The 22,974-nt window shown below is 40.6% G+C and overlaps 1 protein-coding gene across 1 annotated transcript in view; it reads right to left on the reverse strand.

The window, feature by feature from the left end:
• Window positions 1–22,974, reverse strand: part of LOC114708794 (anoctamin-2) — a 185,258-nt gene that overhangs the window by 121,562 nt on the left and 40,722 nt on the right. The window contains exons 5-6 of the mRNA XM_037204326.1: window positions 7,455–7,589; window positions 266–426 (exon numbers count right to left, since the gene is read on the reverse strand). Coding sequence (XP_037060221.1) covers window positions 266–426; window positions 7,455–7,589 — 296 coding nt within the window. The remainder of the gene's footprint in view (window positions 1–265; window positions 427–7,454; window positions 7,590–22,974) is intronic.

Consider the following 22,974-nt stretch of genomic DNA (forward strand, 5'->3'; position numbering starts at 1 on the left):
TGTTCAAGATCCTTGTAAGTCATATGTGAGGCCAGTGTGGAGTCAACATTACTCCTCTGGGAGAAAACATGGAGAGCCATAAAGGATATTCCTATTTCTCTTCATACATTTCACCAAAGAAGGAAAAGGTATTATACTTAAAGTACTTCTTCGAGTATGAAGAAAATATACTGAAGTAAATAAATTGAAGGCTACGGCCTTCATCCTGGCCACTGTACCTGTTGAAGACAGTCCCTATTGAGCAGATACTGTAATGACAACTTACCCCACAAAGCCATGAAGATGGAAAAGAAGACCGTGGCCGGATTGTCAAAGAGATGGCTGGCTCGGGCAGTCCCACAGGCTGAGCTGAGGTTCCAATAGTCACAGGACTTGTCACACAGGGGACACATGGTAAAGGCATTCTGGTGGTCACACATCTCTTTGCTGCAGTGATAGGGGTTGATGGGTTAGGGCCGTGTTTACTCTTATCAAAAGGTAACGAAGAATGAAGGAACCATCTTCTGAGGTAGGTATCTCTCTATCGCTATACCCTGCCCAGAATGTTAATGGTCATCTCTGAGGTGTGTGTACTGAATGATGCCTGAGAAAGCTCTTCAGGATGTGCTACATCTGTATGGTTGGTGGGAGACACACACAACTATGAAGAAAGCACCACACTGAGGTTGGATTCCATTCCTTCCTCAAGTACAGGATGTTTCTTATGTCTTAATAGGTTGCCTCACAAATGTGTGACCTGGTCCCAAGCAGAAACAAACATGAGTATATGACGAGACCATCACAAGTTTTATCCTCTAAAGCAGTGGTTCTCAACCTTCCTAACACTGCAACCTTTTGATACAGTTCCTCATGTTGTGATGACCCCCAACTGTAAGATTATTTCATTGCTACTTCACAACTGTAATTTTACTACTGTTAGGAATCATAATGTAAGTATCTAGTAGGCGAGCCCCAAAAGGGGTCGCAATGCTCAGGTTGAGAATCAGTGCTCTGGAAGAAGCAGGTGAGGAGGAATGCTCAGAACTGTGTACTGTGTAATCTTCTACCATGAGTGCCTGTAAGCCATCTGTGTAACGGAAACTAATAATATCAACCTACTAAGAATTATGACAACCATGAAACAGGATTAGGAAGAATAAGAAGCAAGGTAAATCCTTCCAAGGACTAGATTGAGAAAGAAGCATAAGCCAAGTGATTCTAATGGCCTGTGTCCTAACCCATTATAAATGTATTTCTATTTAATAGACTGATGAATATATTCACAATTCATTAAGTAATGCTGGATCTAATAAGCTAAGACTCATATGTACATTTACAAATAATAATCAAGGAATTACAGCCCTGGATGACTTCCTTAATATTCTTCTATCACCAAATACTGGTAGGAAAAAATACCCTTGTGTACAGTATTCCCTTCAGGGACACAGGTATATAGTTAGTTAGACGTGTGATTCAGGAAGAAAGGGTGGAGGGCATGGGACTTGGTGAAAATAAGGCATTGGCCTTTCTCACCCCTCAGCTGGAGCCACGATGCTAAAGAGGCAGCCCACAGCTGTGTCCACTACAGAAAGAGGCAGCAGGGGGGTGTTGGATAGCACAGCTTACTGGGGGGGAGGCCACTGTCCCCAGAGAGTTCTCTTAGCCTGTGAGTAAAGCAAGAGCTTCCAAGGAACCAAGGATGCCCCTGTCAACTTCCCCTTCACAAGGCAGTTGGAGAGTGGGAGATCTACTGGGGACTGTCATTTTCTATAATGTCCCAGCTTCTGTCCTTTAAAAAAAATATTTCTTTATTTTATGTGCATTGGTGTTTTGCCTACATGTATATTTGTGTGAGGGTGCCAGATCTCCTGGAACTGAAGTTACAGACAGTTATGGGCTGTTATGTGCCTGAAATTGAACCTAGGTCCTCTGGAAGAGCAGCCAGTGCTCTTAACCACTGAGCCATCCCTCCAGCCCCCCAGCTTGTCTTTAATGGGTTAAGTCCCCAGGAGGGAAAAGCCTTCTGTGTCTGAGAATGGAAAGCCTAGGTCTCTGAGGAGGAATATCCTCCCTCCATTCACTCGCGGCTGAGCTTTCCATTGGCAAGTGTCAGTCAGCATGAATGCTCACAGCAAAACTATTAAGTGGTGATACCTTAGCAATATAGCCAGTGCTGGCCCCACTTCTTTAAATCTTATGAAACTGGAAAAAATTAAATGAAATTCATTTCAACCTTCGGATAAACTATCACTACATAGTTAGAAAGTATTGCAACTCTCAGGGAAGAAAACAGATTTACACCAAACATAGTTTGTCTGTGTCAGTTCAAGCAACGAGCTCTGATCTGCAGCCCCATCTAAGAGCACAGGTCCCTCCCACTGCCCTTTATGTGTGCATCTGAGACTTCTGCTTGTCTTGTTTTATATACTTACATGCCAGGGAGATACAATCTCACTCTATCTAATTTTGTCTAAATCTCATCGATGCCAGAAGGCCAGGAGTGAAAGATTATTAAGGTTATCAACCAATGTGGTGCAAAGCACTTTAAATAATGCACCCTGCCAATTACTACTTTTAAAAGCTCAAATGCAGGCATCTGTCAATTATTTGTACAAAACAGTAGCCTGGATTCTTCTGGAATTGTTTGACTTTGAAGTCAGAATGCTTGATATGTGCTGGGGGTTTTGATACAAGCAATTTAAGAGAATTTTGGGGAAATTTAATACTGGAACGGCATTAAAGGGACTGTATGTCTTGAAGCAGGCTGTTTGTGGACAAGTTGAAAGATGACGAAGCCCACTCAAGATGGAAATCATTTCTGATTTATGCACCAGCTTCGTAAAAAATATCCAGATTTCTAGTGAGAAGTAATTGTGGCTATAAATCGAATGGTTATTTCTCCAATCTATCATTTCTTTCTAGAAAAGCTAGGAAGGTTGATAAACGTCCTGCCAATCAGCCAAATCAAGACCCTAAAGCAAATGAGGGTCTTAAAAGTGAATGAATGAGCACACTTAGAGCCACGAGACCGGCTCACACAAAGCCAGGAGGTACAAAGAGGCCGTTTCCCAGGAAATCCAGACAAAACATCTGATCCGAAGGCCTCAGAGCTGAAGTAACTGGCTTCCTTTTCCAATATGGTTTAAATTAATCAGCTGGGTTTTGAATGTTCCAGTCTTCCCCACCATGTAAGTACTTAGCAAAAGAAACTAATCTCTCCAAAGCAGCGTTCTCTAGGTATACTATGAACATGTAGACGTATAACAGCTCAGATATCTTATATCAAACACTGAGGAATGAAAGTAATTACAGTTCCCATGATTGGTGTGACTTCTCTGGCTCTGAAGCTGCAATAGAGCTGTAGAAAACGTGAGCACTGGGGAAACCGAATAAAGAGCCACTAAGTTCCCCTGACCTTTGCAAGTTCCTAGGACTGTATAACTTTAAAAACAAAAAAGTTTCAGAATCGGAACATAGTGAATCCCAGCTTGATACCAAAATTAGCAATGTCTGCAACAAACCCAAATAGTGTGTTTTCTTAGCAGGTGATAGTAGATTGAAACTATAATCAACAGCAAGAGGAACTTCAAATATCGTAGCAACACATGGGGATTGAAAAATATACTTTTGAGCAATCATAAGTCATCGAAGTAATAATCAGAGAAAACTTAAAAAATTCCTATCAGCAAATGAAAACTGAAAAACAGCCCAGAAAACCAAGAATCTAAGAGACTGCAAAAGCAAAATTTAGAAGGAAGTTTATAGCTATGCATGCCTATGGTATAAAAACAGATAAACCTTAAGTAAATAACATAATAATGAATCTCAAGGCCTTAAAAAAGAGGAACAAATCAAACTCCAAGTTATCAGCAGAAAAGACATGCAGAAGATGGAAGGAGAAATGAGTGGGATCCAGACTAAAACAATACAAAGAGCTCACTGAAACAAAGAGCTGATTCGAAGAAAAACTGAAGTCAAAGAGCCCTAAGCCAAAGTAAACAAAAGGAAACGAAGACAGTCTGGACTATCAAAATGGTGGCAGAAAGGAGGATATTATGCCACTGAGTATCCTGCAAAGGATTATGGAACTTAATGTGATTTTTGTCCAGTGTCCCCCAATGCTTATGTTTTCTCCATTCAAGTGCTGTTTCAATGCCATGGAGTTCAAATTCATCCTCTGTGACACGGAGAGTTTAAGACTGCCTAGACTGAATCTGTTTCAGAAACCCAAAAATTCAACAGTGAATTTAAAAAAGCAACAACTAAAGGAAAACACATGGGAAACAAAGATATCAACTCAGGGGACTGGAGAGACAGCTCAGTGGTCTGAGTTCTTGCTGCTCTCCAGAAGACCCTAGCTCAGTTCCCAGCACTCAGGTTAGGTTGGTTAAAAACCAGTAAATCCAGCTTCAGGAGATCTGGCGCCCCCTTCTGGACTCTTCAGGCACAAGCCCCCCCTACACACACACACACATGCACATGTACTGTATGCACATGTACACACACTCAAAGTAACAAGTATTCATAACACACAAATAAAAAATAAAATAGAGCTAAAACTATCACATAGTCCATCTACATTACTTGTGTGTGTGTGTGTGTGTGTGTGTGTGTGTGTGTGTGTGTGTGTGTGTGTGCATTTGATCAAAAGACCAAATCTAAGAAGCCTTAGTGCAGAATTAAGAAGCTAGGATAAAAACTAAAGACACAGAAAAAGAATTCAATGAAAACATCAAATTTCCCACATCTAGGGAAAGCAGTGGACACAAAATCACAAGCTATATTTAGAATCCCAGATAGACAGGATCAGACAAAACCTCCCCAGGACACATTACACTCAGAATGCTGACTAGGAAGCAAATAAAAACCATGAATAACTACAATACAAAATCATCAATGCAAATACAAATGTCAGTCCCTCAGAAAGAAGTCAAGCGTCTACAAGCCAGTATGGCCCAAGTTACTCATATTTGGAAACAAACAAGAAGAGAGGTGTCCTGAAAACAGGATTGTTGGGAAGGAAGGGTTCCGGGTGGAGATGGGATGGAAATAAGATGAGTAGACAGTCAAAGCATGAGGTGTGTGTGTGTGCGTGTGAAACTTCCATAATAAAATGCTTTAGTTTATACAATGAATGTGAGTCCATAACACAAGAACAGTGAAAGTGTTTAATCGTGCTCAAGCATTGTGAAAAAAGCTTAAGGAGTATGATTTTGTCTAAATTCACTCTTAGGATTTAGAGAAAATCCCTCTGTTGATCAGGAATGGTTATGTGTGGCTTCATCCGGCCCCTAGAACCTAGACTTCTGACGGATACGCGGTTATATTTTAAGAGCAGGTCTTTGGGACTAGGATGCAGCGCAGTGGCAGGTACATCTACCTTGTATGTTGCCTGAGTCTGATGGCCATCACTAAAAACAAATAACAAAACAAGAGCAGTCTTTGTTCAAAAACCACAGAAAATGGTTTTCTATTATTTACCTCTTTCTGGATTTCAAACACTTTCTCTTGACTCTGAAAATCAACCACCAGAATTTCAATCAGATGTCCACTGATTTCAAGCTTTTTCATTATGACTTACAATGTAAAATTATATGTGATTGCAGGATGAAAATCTAAATACATAACTACATGCAAATATAGCATGGTAGGCATTTGTCCTTCCTGCCTGTAAAGAACACTAATATGTCATTTCATTTTACCCTATCTTACTGTGATGGTTAATGCTTATTGTCAACCTGGCTGGGTGTAGGATTGTGTTGAAGACAGATCTGTGCACATGTCTGTGAGGACCTCTTCAGAGAGATTTAACTGAAGAGGGAAGAACTGCCCTGAATGTAGGCAACATTTGGAGAGTTTGACTGAACAGAAAGAACACAAGAACATAGTGTGAGCACCAGCATCCATTGCTCTCTGCTCCAGACTGTGGACATGATGTGATTAGCTACCTCATGTTCCTGCCACCATGATGGACAGTTCTCCCTCGAACCATGAGTTACAACAATGAGAAAAGTGACTAATGCACTGTCTAACTCTTCTTCATTTGAGAGTAACCACTGGGTTGCTCTTCACAGGGGACAGAACAGAACATGCTGGCAAGTGCCCTGGCACAGAGCAATGATCACAATGCACCCACCTTACATGTGTGTATATCCCCACACATATGTGAGTATGTGTGTGCATATGGGATGCACATGCTTCTGTGTAGACACAGCTTCACAGCATATGCAGGCCATGGTCTTTTCCATGCCAGAAATCCCAACTCTTGTCTCTGACACTGACTTGCTTAGCTTTGCTCTGCACACTGGCAGAGCTGGCTCTGGCTTGCTTTGTTAGACCATCTCTACAGAGTGAGTGTGTCAAGACCAGCCTCCTGGTTCTTCTCACTAGGGAAAGCCATTTTCTCAACAAGTCCAGTTCTCCCCCTTTCTTCAGGATGGCCATCCCATCACCCACTACCACATCCAACTACAGTGCACATTCACATTCTCTCCCTGGTGTCCTCAGTTCATCTTGTTACTGACAATACATCTTGTTGCTACAGAACTGACTGAGTATCACTGCCACGAGGGGTCCCATCTCCAACTAAGACAAACTGAACCAAGGGAACTTTTAACTCTAATACATAACACTAGAAGATGACTCAGAACATGAAATGCTTGGTCATGAAGGTGCTTGTTGTTGTTGGGTTTCATACTTTTTTGTGGTTGTTGTTGGTGGTGAGTTGTTTTTCTAAACTTTGCTGTGGTTGTTCCTGGTAGGTTCTCACTCTGTACCATCAGATGACTTCAAATTCACTATATAGCTCCAGCCTGGCCTCAGTATCCTAGCAATCCTCCTGCATCAGCCTCCCAAGTGATACTGAGATCAGATGTAGTCACAAAGTTCATGTATAATGTCACCAGCAATGGATAAGTACTTTGGTTCTTCATAGACCTTCTCTTGCCCCCAAGGATTAGCCTTTGTTCAGTCTTGGCTCTGCATAAGCCCTACTGTGTGGTCTGTCGTGTCCTGCAGTTCTGACCTTCTGAGCCATAGTTTGGCCCTTCCTTGCAGCCACTTCTTTACAGCATTCTGTTGCTACAGCACATGACTTTTATCCAATGACACTGTACATACTCTGACCCAAGTTTTATGGGAAGCCAGAAAGCAAATGCTGTAAAGTTAAGGGGGAAACCATCTATCTGGCATGATTCCTTTCATCAGGTTTTATTTGCTGGTCATATCAGGCAGCAGCCCCAGGGAACAGACTGACGAGGAGTGAAAGAGGACCATGATATCCAGTGGCTCTGCAACCATTCCCCGAACCTGCAGCTCCCAGATCCAACTCTGGAGGGAAGCTGGATATGTGGGAAGGGATGTGGGACAGAGAGGGAGGACTTTGGAAAGAGGTGTGTGAAATATACTCACAGCTGTGGCAAAAGTCCAAACTATGACCATATGGGAATGGAGCCGTGTCTCTAAAAGTGACTTACCTGGGAATATCCTCTTCAATTGTTGCACATCCATAAAGAAACACGATCACCCCAATGACAGAAGATGGGATAAGGAATGATGTATACAGCCCCAGCCAAGCAAAATACAGCCCAATTTTCTCTCCAAAATACTTCCTGGAAAACCAAGAAAGAAAAGAAAATGAAACACATATTAGAAACATCATATACTCCCCATATTTCTTTTTGTTCTATGACTCAAAATAGATTGGCAAAAATACTCTCTTTGTAATGAATTCAAAGGATGGAGGCTACAGGGGAAGGGACCTCTGCACACACACAAAAACCAACTGATCTTTGTTGAGATGGAGTGCATTCCACTTGACTCACATATACAAATCAGCCTTGGCTGTTTGCAGGAAGTGGAGAGCTACAAGAAAGAACCCAGCCTTAACAGCAAACTAAAAGTATACTGCCAGTTTCAGAATCCTCACCATTATGAATAGTACATTGTAGTATGAGTCTTAAAAGATCTTATTAATGAAATCAAACCTGAATCCAAAGATTGGAGTGAATGCTGGAAGATCAGAGAAGCAGAATAAGCCACAGCTATCTCACTTTGCCAATTCCTCAGCTGATCCTGTTTCCCCAGACTGGAAGCCTCTGAGTCCTCATCCAAATGGATCTCAGCTGAACTGTGCTGCTCAAAGCCTAAAAGCTTAGTTTCTTGTCCTCACGCCTTAAATACCTTTCTGCTTTCTGCCATCACTTCCTGGGATTAAAGGCTCTTGTTACCATGCCTGGCTGTTTCCAGTGTGGCTTTGAACTCACAGAAATCCAGACTGATCTCTTCCTCTGGAATGCTAGGATTAAAGGTGTGTGTGCCACTATTTTCTGGCCTCCATCTAGTGGCTGTTCTCTTCTTTGACCCCAGATAATTTATTAGGGTACACAATATTTTGGGGAACACAATATCACCACAGTACATTATCATTTTAGACCAACACTGCTCAACCCACAGAAAAGCATGCTTTTTTAAAAATAAACTCATTTTTAATCAATTATGTAAGTCACATGTGTAGGTATGTGTACTAATGTACACAAACCAACATACACATCTTTAAATAATTACTAGAAGAAATTCAATAAAATATTTGTTAAGGCTTATTTGAATGGGTGATTTTTTATTTCTTCAATTTCTGAACCACTTTTATTGAGGCAGATTGATTTATAAAAAGCTATAAATATCTGATATATCTGACAAGTCAGGCCATGACGTATTCCTCCCCTCCAAATACCCTTCCTTTGCTCTCTTTTTAAAATGTATTTGTTCTCTTGTGTTGAGAGTACTCAGCACAAAAGAGCTCCCCTCTTAGCAAAACTCTATTTATACTCCACAGTGTTGTTAACTACAGGCTGTTATATCATGGGACTCCAAAGCTTATACATTCTAGGTAACTAAAACTTTATACCCTTTGTTTCACATCTTCTGTTTTCCCCTTGATGTAGGCCTGGTAACTTCAATCCCACATCCAGATTCTACAGACTTATAATAGTAAAAAGAGGTGATATCACACAGCATTTACACTACTGCCTGGTTTATTTCACTTAGCATAGTGTCCTCCAAGTCCAGCCATATTTCTCCAAATAGCAGAGCTTCTTCTTCTTGTTGTGAGATCACAGAACACCTCCTTGTATCATGTACCATGTTTTGTTTACCTGTGCATCCGTGGATTGTTTCTACTTTTGGGCAACAGTGGGTCATCAAGCTGTAAACATGGGAGTGAGCATCTCTCCTTAAGATCCCGACCCCAATTTCTTGGAATATACGTCCAGAAGTGGGATTGCTACATCAAATGATAACTCAAGTTTTAGGGAACATCCATACTGTTTTCCAATGTGCTTTTCCACCACCAAGTAGCTCTACCTACACATCTTGTCTTTTGATACTAGCCATTCTAACAAATATGAAGTAGTATCTCATTCTAGTTTTGTTTCATTTGTTTCTGATGACTAATGATGGAAATTTTAATTTGGCTATTTGCATGTTTTCTTTGGTGAAATGGCTATTTAGTTCTCTTCCATGTTTAAGTGGGTTTTTAATATTCTAAGTTCTCTTCTCCTTCCATGTTTAAGCGGGTTTTTCATTTTCTAAGTTATTTCTCTCTCCTTTCCTCCTTCCCTCTCCCTCCTCTCTTATTGAGTTATAAGATTTTCTTGAATATGAGTCCTTTACCAGATCTTTGGTTTGCAAATATTTGCTCTCATTTTTTCTTTTTTTAAATAATAGAAAGCAGAAATTAGAGATTTACCCAATGTGGCCACACTGGAAAGAGAGACAAAGAGATCTAGTCACCTCCATGCCCATCTTTGGGGTCCTGAAATGAGTCAGATTGAGAACAATTTTTAGACTGATGTAATTTTATTTGTTTGCTTTTGTTTTTATCCTAACTTCAGTATCTGTGAGATTTCCCCCATGTTTTCTTCTAATGGTTCTAGTGTGTCAGTTACATGTAGATCTAACATATTTGAGTTGATTTTATATAATGTAAGAATTAAAAGCCAGCCATGGTGGTGCACACCTTTAGTCCCAGCACTTGACTTCTGTGAGATCAAAGTCAGCCTGGTCTACAAAGTGAGTTCCAGGACAGCCAGTCCTGTTAAACTAAAAAAAAAAAAAAAAAAAAAAAAAAAAAAATTAAATATCCCGAAATAAAATTAGCCAAGGAGTAATAGGCACACAAAAACTGTAAAACTTTTGACTACAGAAACCAAGAAGACACAAATAAATGGAAGTAGATATTTTGTGGTCATGGATAATAAGAATTAATACAGCTAGTTATTGAGAAAACTTTATAAACACACAAAAATGATAATTAATTAAAAACAAAAGAGTTTTCTGCAATTGGACAATTTTAAATGGTTCATATTTAAATTCACTTATTCTTTCTGTTAATAGTGTTGGCTAGTGAATTTCTCAGTTCTATCATTATATTTCTCAGTTCCAGCATTTCCATTGTATTCTTTATAATTTTTATTTCTTTGCTTAGTTTTTCATTTTCCCACATATTTTGATCCTTTGTTCACTTCTGATTCAAGTTCTCTCCACCTGTATTCCTACCTGGCTTGTTAAGATTCTTTTTTTTTTTTTTTTTTTTTTTTTTTTTGGTTTTTTTGAGACAGGGTTTCTCTGTGTAGCTTTGCGCCTTTTCCTGGAACTTACTTGGTAGCCCAGGCTGGCCTCGAACTCACAGAGATCCGCCTGGCTCTGCCTCCCGAGTGCTGGGATTAAAGGCGTGCGCCACCACCACCCGGCTTTTGTTAAGATTCTTTAAGATTATTATTGTTAATTATCTACTGAGCAGGTTGTGGATCTCAGTTTCTTTAAACTCAGTTACTGGAACTTTATCTGGTCCTTTTAGTGTGTGTCATGGATGCATGATCCTTGGAGCCTTGACTTTGCTGTCTGTTCATTTGGAAAGTGGTCACTTCTGGTTCTTACTTGTTAATTTCCTCTGGTGAAGCTCTTCATCAGTCATGCTGGCAGGTTATGGATGGATCAGCTGGTAGAGTCTGTAGGTAAGACAGCTAGGAATGTGTTGATATAGCTAAGCCAAGTCATGAAAGTGGATCTGCTACTATGGTCTATGGATGTATCAACTGCAAGTGTGTATGGCCAGAGTCTGTAGGCAAGAGATTTGGGAATGTGTTGTTATACTTAAGCCAAGGTTTAAAAGTGGATCTGCTACCATGCTCTATGAATACATCCACTGCCAGAGTCTATGGTCAGAATGGCCTGCTTTCAGGGTTCAGGAGTAGATGTGATTGTTAGTTCATGGATGCATGGATTGCTATGGAATCTGTGTGAAGGTGGGACTGTCTTTGGATCCCATGGACAAGAAGTGTTGGTTGTAGTTCTGTTAGAGAATAAGGAGATTTTCTATGAGGTTTCCACGTGTTTGTAAGAGATCATGACAGCAGAGGCATAAATAGGGCTCCTTTTGGCTGTGAACACAAGTTGAGCTACTTTTGCACCTGTGAGTGTAAAGGTTAGGTTGTCACTGGGTCCATAAATAGACAAGACTGGTTCTAGGTCCACAATTCAAGGCTGCTTCTAAGTCCACAGTTGGACAGATTTCTAGCAGGGACCTGACAGGTCGTTCCATTACCAGAGGGCATAGATCTACCTTCCCAAAGCAAGCAAGTGTTGTAAACTCTTGTGTAAATCTCAGAGCTCTGATAAAGGCATATTTTACCTGTAGACGGCCACTAAAACTGTGCTTCTGTGGGAGACCTTCCATTCTGCCAGTCATGATGATGTCACTTCATTTGTGTCTGTATTTTAACTTTTTGGCTTTGTTAATTATTTTATAATAAAAAGTGATTTTTTTTGTAAAGAGAAAATAGCTATCTGTATCTTTTTATCTTCACTTTAAACTTAGCCAAGTATCACAGGGCATTTCATTAGAATAAATATTGACACTGAAGTTGTGAGCATGGGAGAGTTGTCCCCATTACTCATCTGTCATGTGGCAGAATGGGCAGGGGAGAGATGCCCCCACCCCACCCATCAATGCCTGAGGCATATGGGAGAGCTGGCCCTGAGGTCAGAAGGGCACAAGAGTTGCCCCTGCCCACCACCAGCTACAACACTTAGGAGAGCAGGCCCTGCATCCCCATGAGGAGCACAATAGAGCCAACTCAATTGACAGAGGTGTGGGTGAGCCAGCCCTGACGTTGTAAGCATGGGAGAGTTGTCCCCATTACTTACCTGTCACATGTGGCATAGGTGCGGGAGAGCTGGCCCTGAGATCACAAGGGTGGAAGAGCTGCCCTTGTCCCCTACTAGCTGCAACACTTGGAGAACAGGCCCTGCACCTCTTGTCAATAGAGCCAATCCCATTGACAGAGGTGTGGGTGAGCCAGCCCCGAAGTTGTGAGCATGAGAGAGCTGTCCCTATTACCCATATGTCATTTGGTGGCATTTGAGTAGTAGGGGAGAGATGCCCCCCTTGTCCATCAACACCTGAGGCAGGTGGGAGAGCTGGCCCTGTGGTCATAAGAGAGGGAGAGCTGGTTCTGCCGTTCATCAGCTGCAGCACTCAGGAGAGTGGCCCCTATGCCATGCCTGGACAACACAAGGAGAGCTGACCCTGAGGACATGAAAGCAAAAGAACTGGCCCTGCCCCTTGCTCATCGCTGCAAGGGGTGAACTCACCAGGACAATGCAGGTAAACTCACTCTTTTGGTGAGGGCAAGGGAGAGTTGGTGGACTAACCAACCCTGCAACTACCCAGGCCCAGAACCAGGGTTATGTGTTGGCCAACCCCAACATCCACCCCATAGGTGATCTGCTGGAGCACATGAAGGGACTGGTCTGCAGAGCCAAAGTTGCAGGATTTCCACAAAACATGGCAACAGCTGGATAACCAAGAGGAATTGCAGTGAGGGCCCAGCACTGATAGTGTAGCAGAAACCAGAGGCCTCAAACCAGACCAATGACTCTTTGAAATGAACACTTGCAAGTAAAGATATATGGATAAAAGGGTTTACATTGTGACTCACTGTGTCACACTATAGCTTCCATGACAAGATTCTCTCTCTCTCTCTCTCTCTCTCTCTCTTTCTCCTCTTAAAATTTTATTTTATTTTATTTGGGAGACGTTGCAAGGGCAGAGGGTGAATATGAAGAAATTGGAAATGAATGGGACGGAGATGCATGATGTGAAAGACACAAAGAATAAATAAAAAGGAGAAAACAAAACAAAAGAACAAATATTGATCGTGAAACTCTAAGAGAAAAATATCTACAAAGAATCAACAAATTCCATTTCTCACGAGCATACAGTACACAGCACAGGCAAGAAAAACCCCTGTCTCCACTTTGACAGCAAGATTCACAGGTGAGGAGGGTGGTGACTAGATTTGCAAACCCACTTCCAAAGGCTGGTCTGCAGTTACTGTTTAGACAGTTGCCAGCAAACATAGTTTCCACTGTCATGGGAGAAATGAAGATAATCTGTGAAATAACAACCTCTGTTGCACCCATCAAAAGTCTGAAGTTTAAGTAAGATGGGGGGCCTGCCCTTTCCAAAAAGAAACAGAGAAGGAGTAGACAGAGGAGTGGACAGGGTGGGCTGGGGGGGGAGAAGAGAGGGTAAACTGCAGTCAGGGTGTAATATATGAGAGAGAGAAAAAAATGACACTTTAAAACTGAAGTTTCAAAGGAACCAAAAAAACTTAGTTTTAAAATATGACAACACATCCAGGGAAAGATGGGATGTGTGCATAACTTAGACTTGACCCAGCCCAGGCAGACTAAACAGTCATCAGAGTAGGAAGAAGGAATAGTTTGTTGTTGCTGCTGCTGCTGTTGTTGTTTAATTCTAGCAGACTGAGAACATGTGTAACATGTGAGGACATGTGTAACACAGAATATTCTGGTAATTCCAGACACAGAACAGCTTGTACACACCTGTGAGATCTTTTCATAGACTCTGTACTGGTGGTCACTAGAAAGATGACAGGCAAGGTAGAACACTAATGGAATATCTTTAGATGCACATGGGTGTGAAATTCCATCTATTCCCAAGACTATCTCTCCTTCAAATAAAAAATAAAATAAAATAAAAACTAGGGTAGGAACTTGACCCTAGGACTCAGGCAAAGATCTGAAGTCATAGGAAAGACCACACATAAAACCTGTCGTCTTCAGTGGCATTATTGGGAATTGTCTTCATTCCAGAAAACACAAAAGTATGAATTATGAATCTGTTCCTACCAAAGAAGACCGAACTTCTCTTTCATTCATTAATCCCAAGCAAAGGTGTTGTTTGACCACAACAAGGCTGAGGATGAGTGCCACTGGTACCCAGAGACTGCCCAGGATTGAGGATGAGTCAAAGTGAGAAGCACTTTTCCTCTCTCCTCCCTCCTCAGACCCATTTCAAGTTAGCATGGAGTAACATGAACCAAAGTTTCATTGCTGCTGGAGAGAAGCCAAAGCATGGAGAAACATTGTAGTGATATTTTATCTGTGCACCCCAATAAAGCTTATCTGAGGATCAGAGGAAAAAGCCAGCCACTGTATTAAACATAGAAGTCAGGCAATGGTAGCACATGCCTTTAATTATAGCATTCAGGAGGCAGAGATCCATCTGGATCTCTGTGGGTTCAAGGCCAAACTGGGAACAGAGCCAGGCATGGTGGCACACACCTTTAATCCCAGCACTAACCATGGAGGTCTGGAGGTCTGGACAGACAGACAGGAAGTGATGTAGCTAGGTAGAGAGATGAAGAGGAAGTAGGTCTCTCTTTTTGGCTGAGGATTTCCAAGTAGTAAGAACATGACTGGCTTCTTTCTACTTCTCTGATCTCTCAGTTTCTCCCCAATATCTGGCTCTAGGTTTTTTATTAATAAGGCCATTTAGCAATTCATCTTACAAGATATATCACTGATAGTGGTGAAAGGATCCCCACAAACTGAGGGTAGCAAAAGAACAATGGGGACAAACCTTCAGAACTCAGGTTCTACACTGAGTGTCGTAGTTATGTTTAAGTGTCCGCTTGGCTCAGCCTAGATTCATCTGAGAGGAAAGCCTTGAATGAGGAATTGCCTGCATCTGATTGGCCTGTGGGCATATCAGTGGGGAACTGTCTTAATTATTCATTAACATAGGAAGGCCTGGACCACTTTGGGTGGTGCCATCCCTAGGCAGGTGGCTCTGGGGTTTATAGCTGAGCATGAGCCCACAAACACTCTAACAAGCAGTGTCCTTCCCTTGTTTCTACTTCAAGTCCTTGTGTGATTTGTGTGCTCTAAATCCCCTCCATGCTATACTGTGAACCAGAAGGTAAGCCAAAGCCTTCCCTTCCCTATATTGCTTTTAGTCTGTGTTTTACCACAGCAACAGAGATGGAGACCACAAAGCATGCCATCATAGCAGGGTATTGCTGATGGTACCTGAAGCTTCTGGAGTCTTAAAGAGACAAAAGCAACCTTTTGTCAGTCTCTCACTAGCCCCCTCACTAATAGCCTGGCAAAAGAGCATTTTTGTTTCTGGGTAGAAACACTGCTCATCTCGGGTTACATTCCTTTCCAACAGGATGCCTGTATTCTGAAAAAAATTATGAGATACACAAAAATAAAGTCTTATTGTTGAGAAATAAGCCAATTAATGATACCAAAGTTGACCTGGATACTACAATGAAAAGATCATTACTCATAACAATTATAAATAATATACTAAAGAATAGCTTAATAGAAAATATGGACCAAATATAAAGAAAATAAAAGTAAAGAAAGCTACCTAATAATCAAAAGCTAAGCACAAAGCCAGTTAGATGACTCAGTGGTAAGCATGCTTGCTACCAATTCCAACAACTTGAGTTGGTTACCTAGAAAGCACATGGCACGAGCAAACAAATTCCTGAAGGTTGTCCTTTGATCCTCATGTGGGCATGTCCATGAACCCACCCACCTACCCCAAACAAACAAATACAAATTGACAAGTAAATGAACAAATACGTTTTAAATTGCAAGGCACTATGAAGGGGCCTATCATACATGTAAGTAGGGTCACACTAAAATGAGAATAGATTAAATATTTGAATGGATAAGTTTTCAAAAGTCATGAAGGACAATGAAACACAGATCAAAGTTTCCAAGAATTCCGAGCTGAGTGAGCATGAGAGCAATGAGCAGCCACCTCCCTAGGCCCAGCACAGCGAACTGATGAAAACCAAAGATAGAAAGATCTTTAAACATGCTGGATGAACAGGCACACTAAATACAGAGGGGAAGTCTTAGATGGGACTGCAGCCAATTTCTTAGCAGAAACTGTGAAAGCCAAAGAGAGTGACAACTTCAAAGTATGTAAAGAAAAAAAACCTGTTAACCTAGAATACTACACATAAAGAAAATGTCTTTCAAAAATGAAGGCAAAACCCAAATATGGCAGCAATCAAAAGCTTAATTCACTGCCAACAAAGCTGCCCTACAAAAAAAATGTTGAAGGATCTCTTTGGGCAAAATGAATATGATCCAAGCAGAAATATGGATCTACACAAGATAGAAAGTACTAGAAATGGTAAAAAGAATGATAAATAAAAAGCATTCTTATTTTTAATCTCCATGAACTATAATTCACTATCTGAAGCATGCTTTCTCAATGTGGGTAACATTGTCCCAAGGGGAGCGAACGGTGGATTTCTGGAATCCAGTTTAGAATATTAATTGTTGCTCTGATCATTTAACCCTCCCAAAGGCAAGAGTAGTACATAAACAGATATATAGTTTATCGATAGCATCAAGAGTTCATGGGACAAGTGAAAACTGGAGACTGAAAATGGTACTGGGGGGGGAATGATAGAGAAAGAAGGTTTTGAGCATGTGTTAAAGCAATAATAGTGACAATGGATTGTGGGATTTGTAGTGTGTGCATAAACCATATGACAGCAAAAATGGACAACTAAAGGAAGGAAACAGAAATATTCTTAGAAGGTGAAGGGTGTGAAGGTTTATATTTAAAAATAGAATTTAATGCATTAAAAGTGCTTTTTTAAACCCTAGAGAATAAGTAAAATATGTTAATGTTATACCTAACTAATGGACCATTCTTAGAGATAAAATGGAATAATAAAATATACTAAATTAAAAATTGAAAAAATTCGGGAACAAAGAAGAAACAAATAATAAAATGAGAGGTTTAAAATATAAGTATATTAAGGAGTATATTAAGTGTGACTGGCATAAATATCTCAAAAGGCTAGAAATTGTGAAATTAGAAAAGAAAGTAAAACCCAGCTATATATTTTTATCAGAAAGACAATTTAAATAGAAAGGCATATTGAGATATAAAAAAAGGTCTTGAGTTTGAATGTATCATGCAAATACTAATTTTAAAGAGCTAAGACAAAGCATACTTCAAAACCAAGACTATTACTATACAGGAGACGCCTTTGTGGTGATCGCTTCAACAAAACCAAATAAGCCTAAATGTCTGGGTGCATTTTCAAAATGTGTACAAATGATAAAATTTAAAGGATAATAGACAAGTTTTCAAATAGAAACTACAGCTGCTCCTCAACTTACAATGGAGTCACACCCAAATATACACATTGCAAAACACTGTAAGCTGAAAATACACTCAATACACAACAAACCGTTTACAGTATGTTTCACCATGGGATGTCATTGTTTGCCTGCATGACTGCCTGGTTGCTGGAAGTTACATTTGCTGCCTCCACCCACACCCCCACATTCCAAAGATACTATAGTTCTGCATATCGTTAGTTAGGAAAGGACCACAGTATAGTTTACATTGAATTTATGTCACTTTCACAGCATCATGAACTCAAAAAACCATTAAGTCAAACTATTACAAATCAGAGGCCATATAGAGTGACACCCGTATCCCTGTTTTAGTAATTGAGAAGACAAGTACCCATAAAGTCAGGAAGATATTAAAGACAGCCTAAACCAAGCCAGCCTGATTTACATCTATAGAATTTTCTACCAAATAACAACAGATCCTTATTCTTTTCAATACGCAGTCATGAAGATAGGCCATATCCTGAGCCATGAAAATGAATTTAACAATTGTGAATGATTGAAATAATAAATACTTTGTTCTGTGACCACAACTAAATTAAACTAAAAACTGACAGCAGAGTGATATCTGGGGAAAATCCCCAAATATTTGGAAATTAAACAATAGCCTTCTAAACAACTCATGGATCAAAGAAGAAATCACAAAGAAAATTGGAAAACATTTCAACTGAGTGAAAAGAAAACACAACACATCAAACTTTGTGTGGTGCTATTAAAGCCATGCTTAGAGGGTAATCTAAAACATTAGATACTTGAATTAAAAACACAACATTGAGTTAATAGTAATCTGAGCCTCTCCTTCAACTAGAAAATCAAGGGCAAATTCAACCCAAAGCAAGCAGAGGAAGGAAGTGGAGATGAATCCATAAATCAATAACTGTATGTTACCAACCAATCCAATTTATTTTTTTAAATCATGGAAGTCAAACAGATGTGCAAGAACTGCATCTTGTCTCTGACATGTCTGCTCGTACCTTCGGGGACACAGCAGAGACATAAAACACAGGCTCTGGAACAGCTACATAGGAATGTTGCTCCTGCTATTCTCTGAGATGCAAAAAGCTCCACTGCTCTTAGCTTTGCTCTCTCCCATTTCAAATTTTGTTAGTATGAAAATTAGATGAGCCAAATTTATGAAAACATAGTAAATAAATAAGTGTTAATGGTTACTGATTATATCACTCTGGATTAATAGTAAGAACTGCTCATCACACATCATGACTGTGAGTGATTATGCAGGCTACATAATGGGAAAGATATTTGCATGAAGATATTCAATACAGAGTATCTAGAATATGCAAAGGACTTCTACCTGTCGGTAAGAATTAAACACATAACCAAGCAAAAAAAAAAATGGGCAAAAGACTTGAGGATAACATTGAAAAGAATAAACAGTTCACCAATAAATATGACAGGTACTCAATTCCCTGAAAAATGCCAGCAGGGTGAAGTCCAGAGGACTACCTCTATTCCCTGCCCATCAGCCTGAAGGATGACAGACATAATCTCTGCCTTTCAGTTCTGTCCTTAGAAAACGCTCTTTAGGATGCTGAGCTGATAGTTTGATTTGTACAGTGTTTGCCATGCAAGCATGGAGTCCTGAGTTTAAGCCTCAGAACTCATATAAAAAAAATCAAAACTCATGGTGCACACTTACAATGCCAATGCTAGGGTTGTGGAGATAGGCTGGTCTCAGAAACTAGCTGTCTTGATGACTCAAGGCCAAGTGAAAAACCCTGTCTCAAAATGCAGGATGAGGACACCAAAGGGATGACAGCTGAGGTTGACCTCTGGCCTCCACATGCATGGGTTTACATGCGCACAAGGACCCACACACATGAACACATTAAAAGAAAGTTGTCAGGTCTTCCTAGGCCCTCAAAGGACAGATCTTAAAGGCAGATACTTGGTGTACTTAGCCACATTGTGGGCAGGTGCCAGAAGGGACAATTCTGTTTAATAGATGGCAAACTCATGAGAGAGAGAGAGAGAGAGAGAGAGAGAGAGAGAGAGAGAGAGAGAGAGAGAGAGAGAGAGAGAGACAGACAAACAGACAGACAGAGACAGAGAGAGAGTCAGGGGAAAGAAGGGGGGTCATAAGGAGTTACCAAGCTGAACTGTGCTCTGTATAAGTGAGGGTAGCTCAGAGAATGTGAAGAGCATGCATGAGGCAACTCAGCTAACAAAAGAAGAACCCAGCGCCCAACTCATTGCTGCCTGACTTCACCCTGTCCTCTACTTATGACAGGAGTCTTCAAAGTGACCGGAGACAGGGTAAGGTAGCCTTGCACCATTATCATCTATTTTCCATTTTAATAAAAGACTGGAATGAACACTGAGGATTGTCTAAAATGAAATTCTCCATCCAATAGTTTATAAAACTCTTTGATTTTCAAGAGAGTTTATATCATAGAGGCAGTGGTGGTATCAGTTCCAGTTTCTATTTGTAAAATGTCAATAAATACGGCAGGTCTCTTAGCATTTTCTGTTTATGAGTGAACAGCATGAGCTTCCAAGTGCACGTCAAGTGATGATTAGAGACACATGCTTGTGCCCAATCCGTGATCACTTATTGCCTGGTGGTTTTGGCCACTTTACACCGTTTTTATTCTCATTCTTAAATATTGCTTACTTTGTACCCAGGAAAATCTTTAAATAAGGATGGAAACGTAAGGAACACTGATGGTGAGATATAGCATAAGTACAGGGTGCGGAAATGGTAAGAGCACAGTCCACAAATCGGCCTGTACGAGGTACTCACACAGATCCACATGTGCTGCTACAGTTTAGGTCCGAAGTGTTCCCTCGCAGTTCAGGCACCAAAATCGTCATCTCATGGCACTATTGGGGGCTTTAAGAGGTGAAGCATAGATGGCATTCTCTGCGACACTGGGGCATGTGGTGCCCTCAGATGAGACTGTGGGCTCTCTGTCTCTTTCTTTCCTCTTTATGAGCTGGTTGTCTTAGGGTTTGGTTATTGTAATAGAAAGCTAACTAATACTTGAATGTAACTCAACAAAATTATTACACTCTATAGAAAGGCATCCCCACTCCTAAAACACAATATTTAAAATGAAGGGAGCTATTATGACAATTGGACCCAGTTGGCTGATCAGTTATAGGGAACTGAACATTGACTCCAATCGCCAGAGAACATACCAAGAAATCTTTGCAATAGTAACCTAAACCATTCTCTTTTGCACATCATCTGAAGAATGAAAGGTAACGACTTAGATAAATCAGCTAAGTATTTAACTCAAAAGGCAACGTATCTAATTTCAGTCTTAAAAAGTGAGACATTTGGGGCTGGAGAGGTGACTCAGTGGTTAAAAGCACTGGCTGTTAAAAGTACTTCTTCTAGAGGACCTGTGTTCAATTCCTAGCACCCATTGGCAGCTCACAACTGTCTGTAACTCCAAGATCTGACACACTCATGTAGACATATATGTAGGCAAAACATCAATGCAAAAATAAACAAACAAATAAATTATTTTAAAAAGAAAAAAGTGGGACATTTGACCCAATTTACGGTAGTAGGCATGAATTCCCTCCCATGGAGCAGACCACAAGACCAATCAGTGAGCAGCTGGTTCCCCTTATAATAATCATGCCACTATTGCATCAGTGCTTAGCAGGTCAGTATTACAGCATTCAGGCTCTATCACTGAGTAAGACCACTGATGGCTTTTCTTTTCCATCAGCCTACATAGCATTTTCTGCTAATATGAAAGCCACCCAGTAGGGAGGAAGTTTCCCTGTAGGCCTGAGATTGATTTCTCTATGTTCTGAAACTAATAAGTATGGTGTCTTCAGCATAGATCTTTCCATGTAACTTACAGTACATAAGCTACTGTTGTTATTTTGCTAAATGATCTTCTCAAACAGCCTACTAATATTTATGTTTTTACTCATAGATCTAGGCTATTCTCAACCTTGGCCAGAGAAGCTTCTTTTTGCAGTGGGCAGCATTCAATGTCAAAGATTCATAAGTGATAAAAGTACTAAGAATAAATGGCTCTTGAGTGGACAGCCCTAATGGGACATTGTTATCAATCCCTTGTGGTGGTTTGAAAGAAAATGGTCTCTGAAGCAAGTGGTACTATTAGGAGCCATGGCTTGTTGGAGTTGGTGTGGCCTGGTTGGAGGAAGTGAGTCGCTATAGAGTTGAATGAGGTTTTGAGGTCTCATATATGCTCAAGCAATGTCCACTGAGACAGACTACTTCCTGCTACCTTCCAGTCAAGATGTAGGACTCTCAGCTACTTCTCCAGCACCATGTCTGCCTACATACCACCATGTAGCACCATGGTAATAATGGACTAAACCTCTGAACTATAAGCCATCCCAATTAAATGTATTTCATTACAAAAGTAGCTGTGGTCATGCTGTCAATTCACAGCAAGAAAAATCCTAAGACAAAAGTTGGTATCAGGGACTGGGATGTTGCTGTGATAAGTCTGACCATGCTTTTGTTTAAAAACATATGGATCTTACTTAGGACTATGGATTAGAAAAGCAGCTGAACAATTTAAGTGTTGCTTAATAGGCCATACTAGTAGGAGCATGGAAGACAATGGTGCTAACAGTTATTTGAACTGTGGGGGCCAGCCTCAAGAGATTTCAGAGGAGAAGAATATTATGTGGCCTACAGACCATTCTTGCGATATTTTGGTAAAGAATGTGGCTACTTTAAGTCTGCCTAAAGCTAAAGTGAAGAGTTTTGGCTTAATCTCATTTGACAGAGAAAATCTCAAAACAGCCTAATATAGACTCTGTCATGTAGTTATTAGTGTTAACTCTGATGAAGATTTATAATGAATAAGAGCAATCTGAGCAAATAAAATTACAAAATATACAGATTGAGAAAAGGAGCACCAGGAAGTGGAATAGAGCTAAATCCTGTGTTCAAGGAGATAAACAGATTAAGAAATGGAATAAAGGGAATGGTGACCTCAGGGCAAGATCCCACCCAGCTAAATTTCCAATTTGTGAAAAGGGATTAAAGAAAAGCTTAGAGCCAGGTGCATGCCTTTAAATCTCAGCACTCCAGAGGCAGAAGCTAGTAGATCTCTGAGTTTAAGGCCAGCCTGATCTACAGAGTAAGTTCCAGGACAGCCAAGTTTAAGCAGTGAAGGAAACCATCGAAAATAGAAAGTTGGTGAAGATAGAATTGAATTAGGAGGTCATGTTCCAGTCCCAGCAAGCAGTAGAACTTGGCAGCTTTAGCCATGTGCTTCTGGAATTAAAGATAGAAGAAAAGGGTTATGGAATTTGCCTCACTAATGAAAGTCACTGAGGCCAGGCATGTGCCAGGGGTATCCCTGAATGGAGACCTAGAGAGGCCATTTTATGAAGCTATGAAGTTGAAGCTTGGATTGCCTTGGAGACCCCAAGATGTTGGAGATGCTAGAGCTGTGGGCTACCTGCTGAGGAGAGTTGCTAACAGGGAGT

The sequence above is a fragment of the Peromyscus leucopus genome, chromosome 3, assembly GCF_004664715.2.
Source record: "Peromyscus leucopus breed LL Stock chromosome 3, UCI_PerLeu_2.1, whole genome shotgun sequence".
Taxonomy (NCBI): Eukaryota; Metazoa; Chordata; class Mammalia; order Rodentia; family Cricetidae; genus Peromyscus; species Peromyscus leucopus.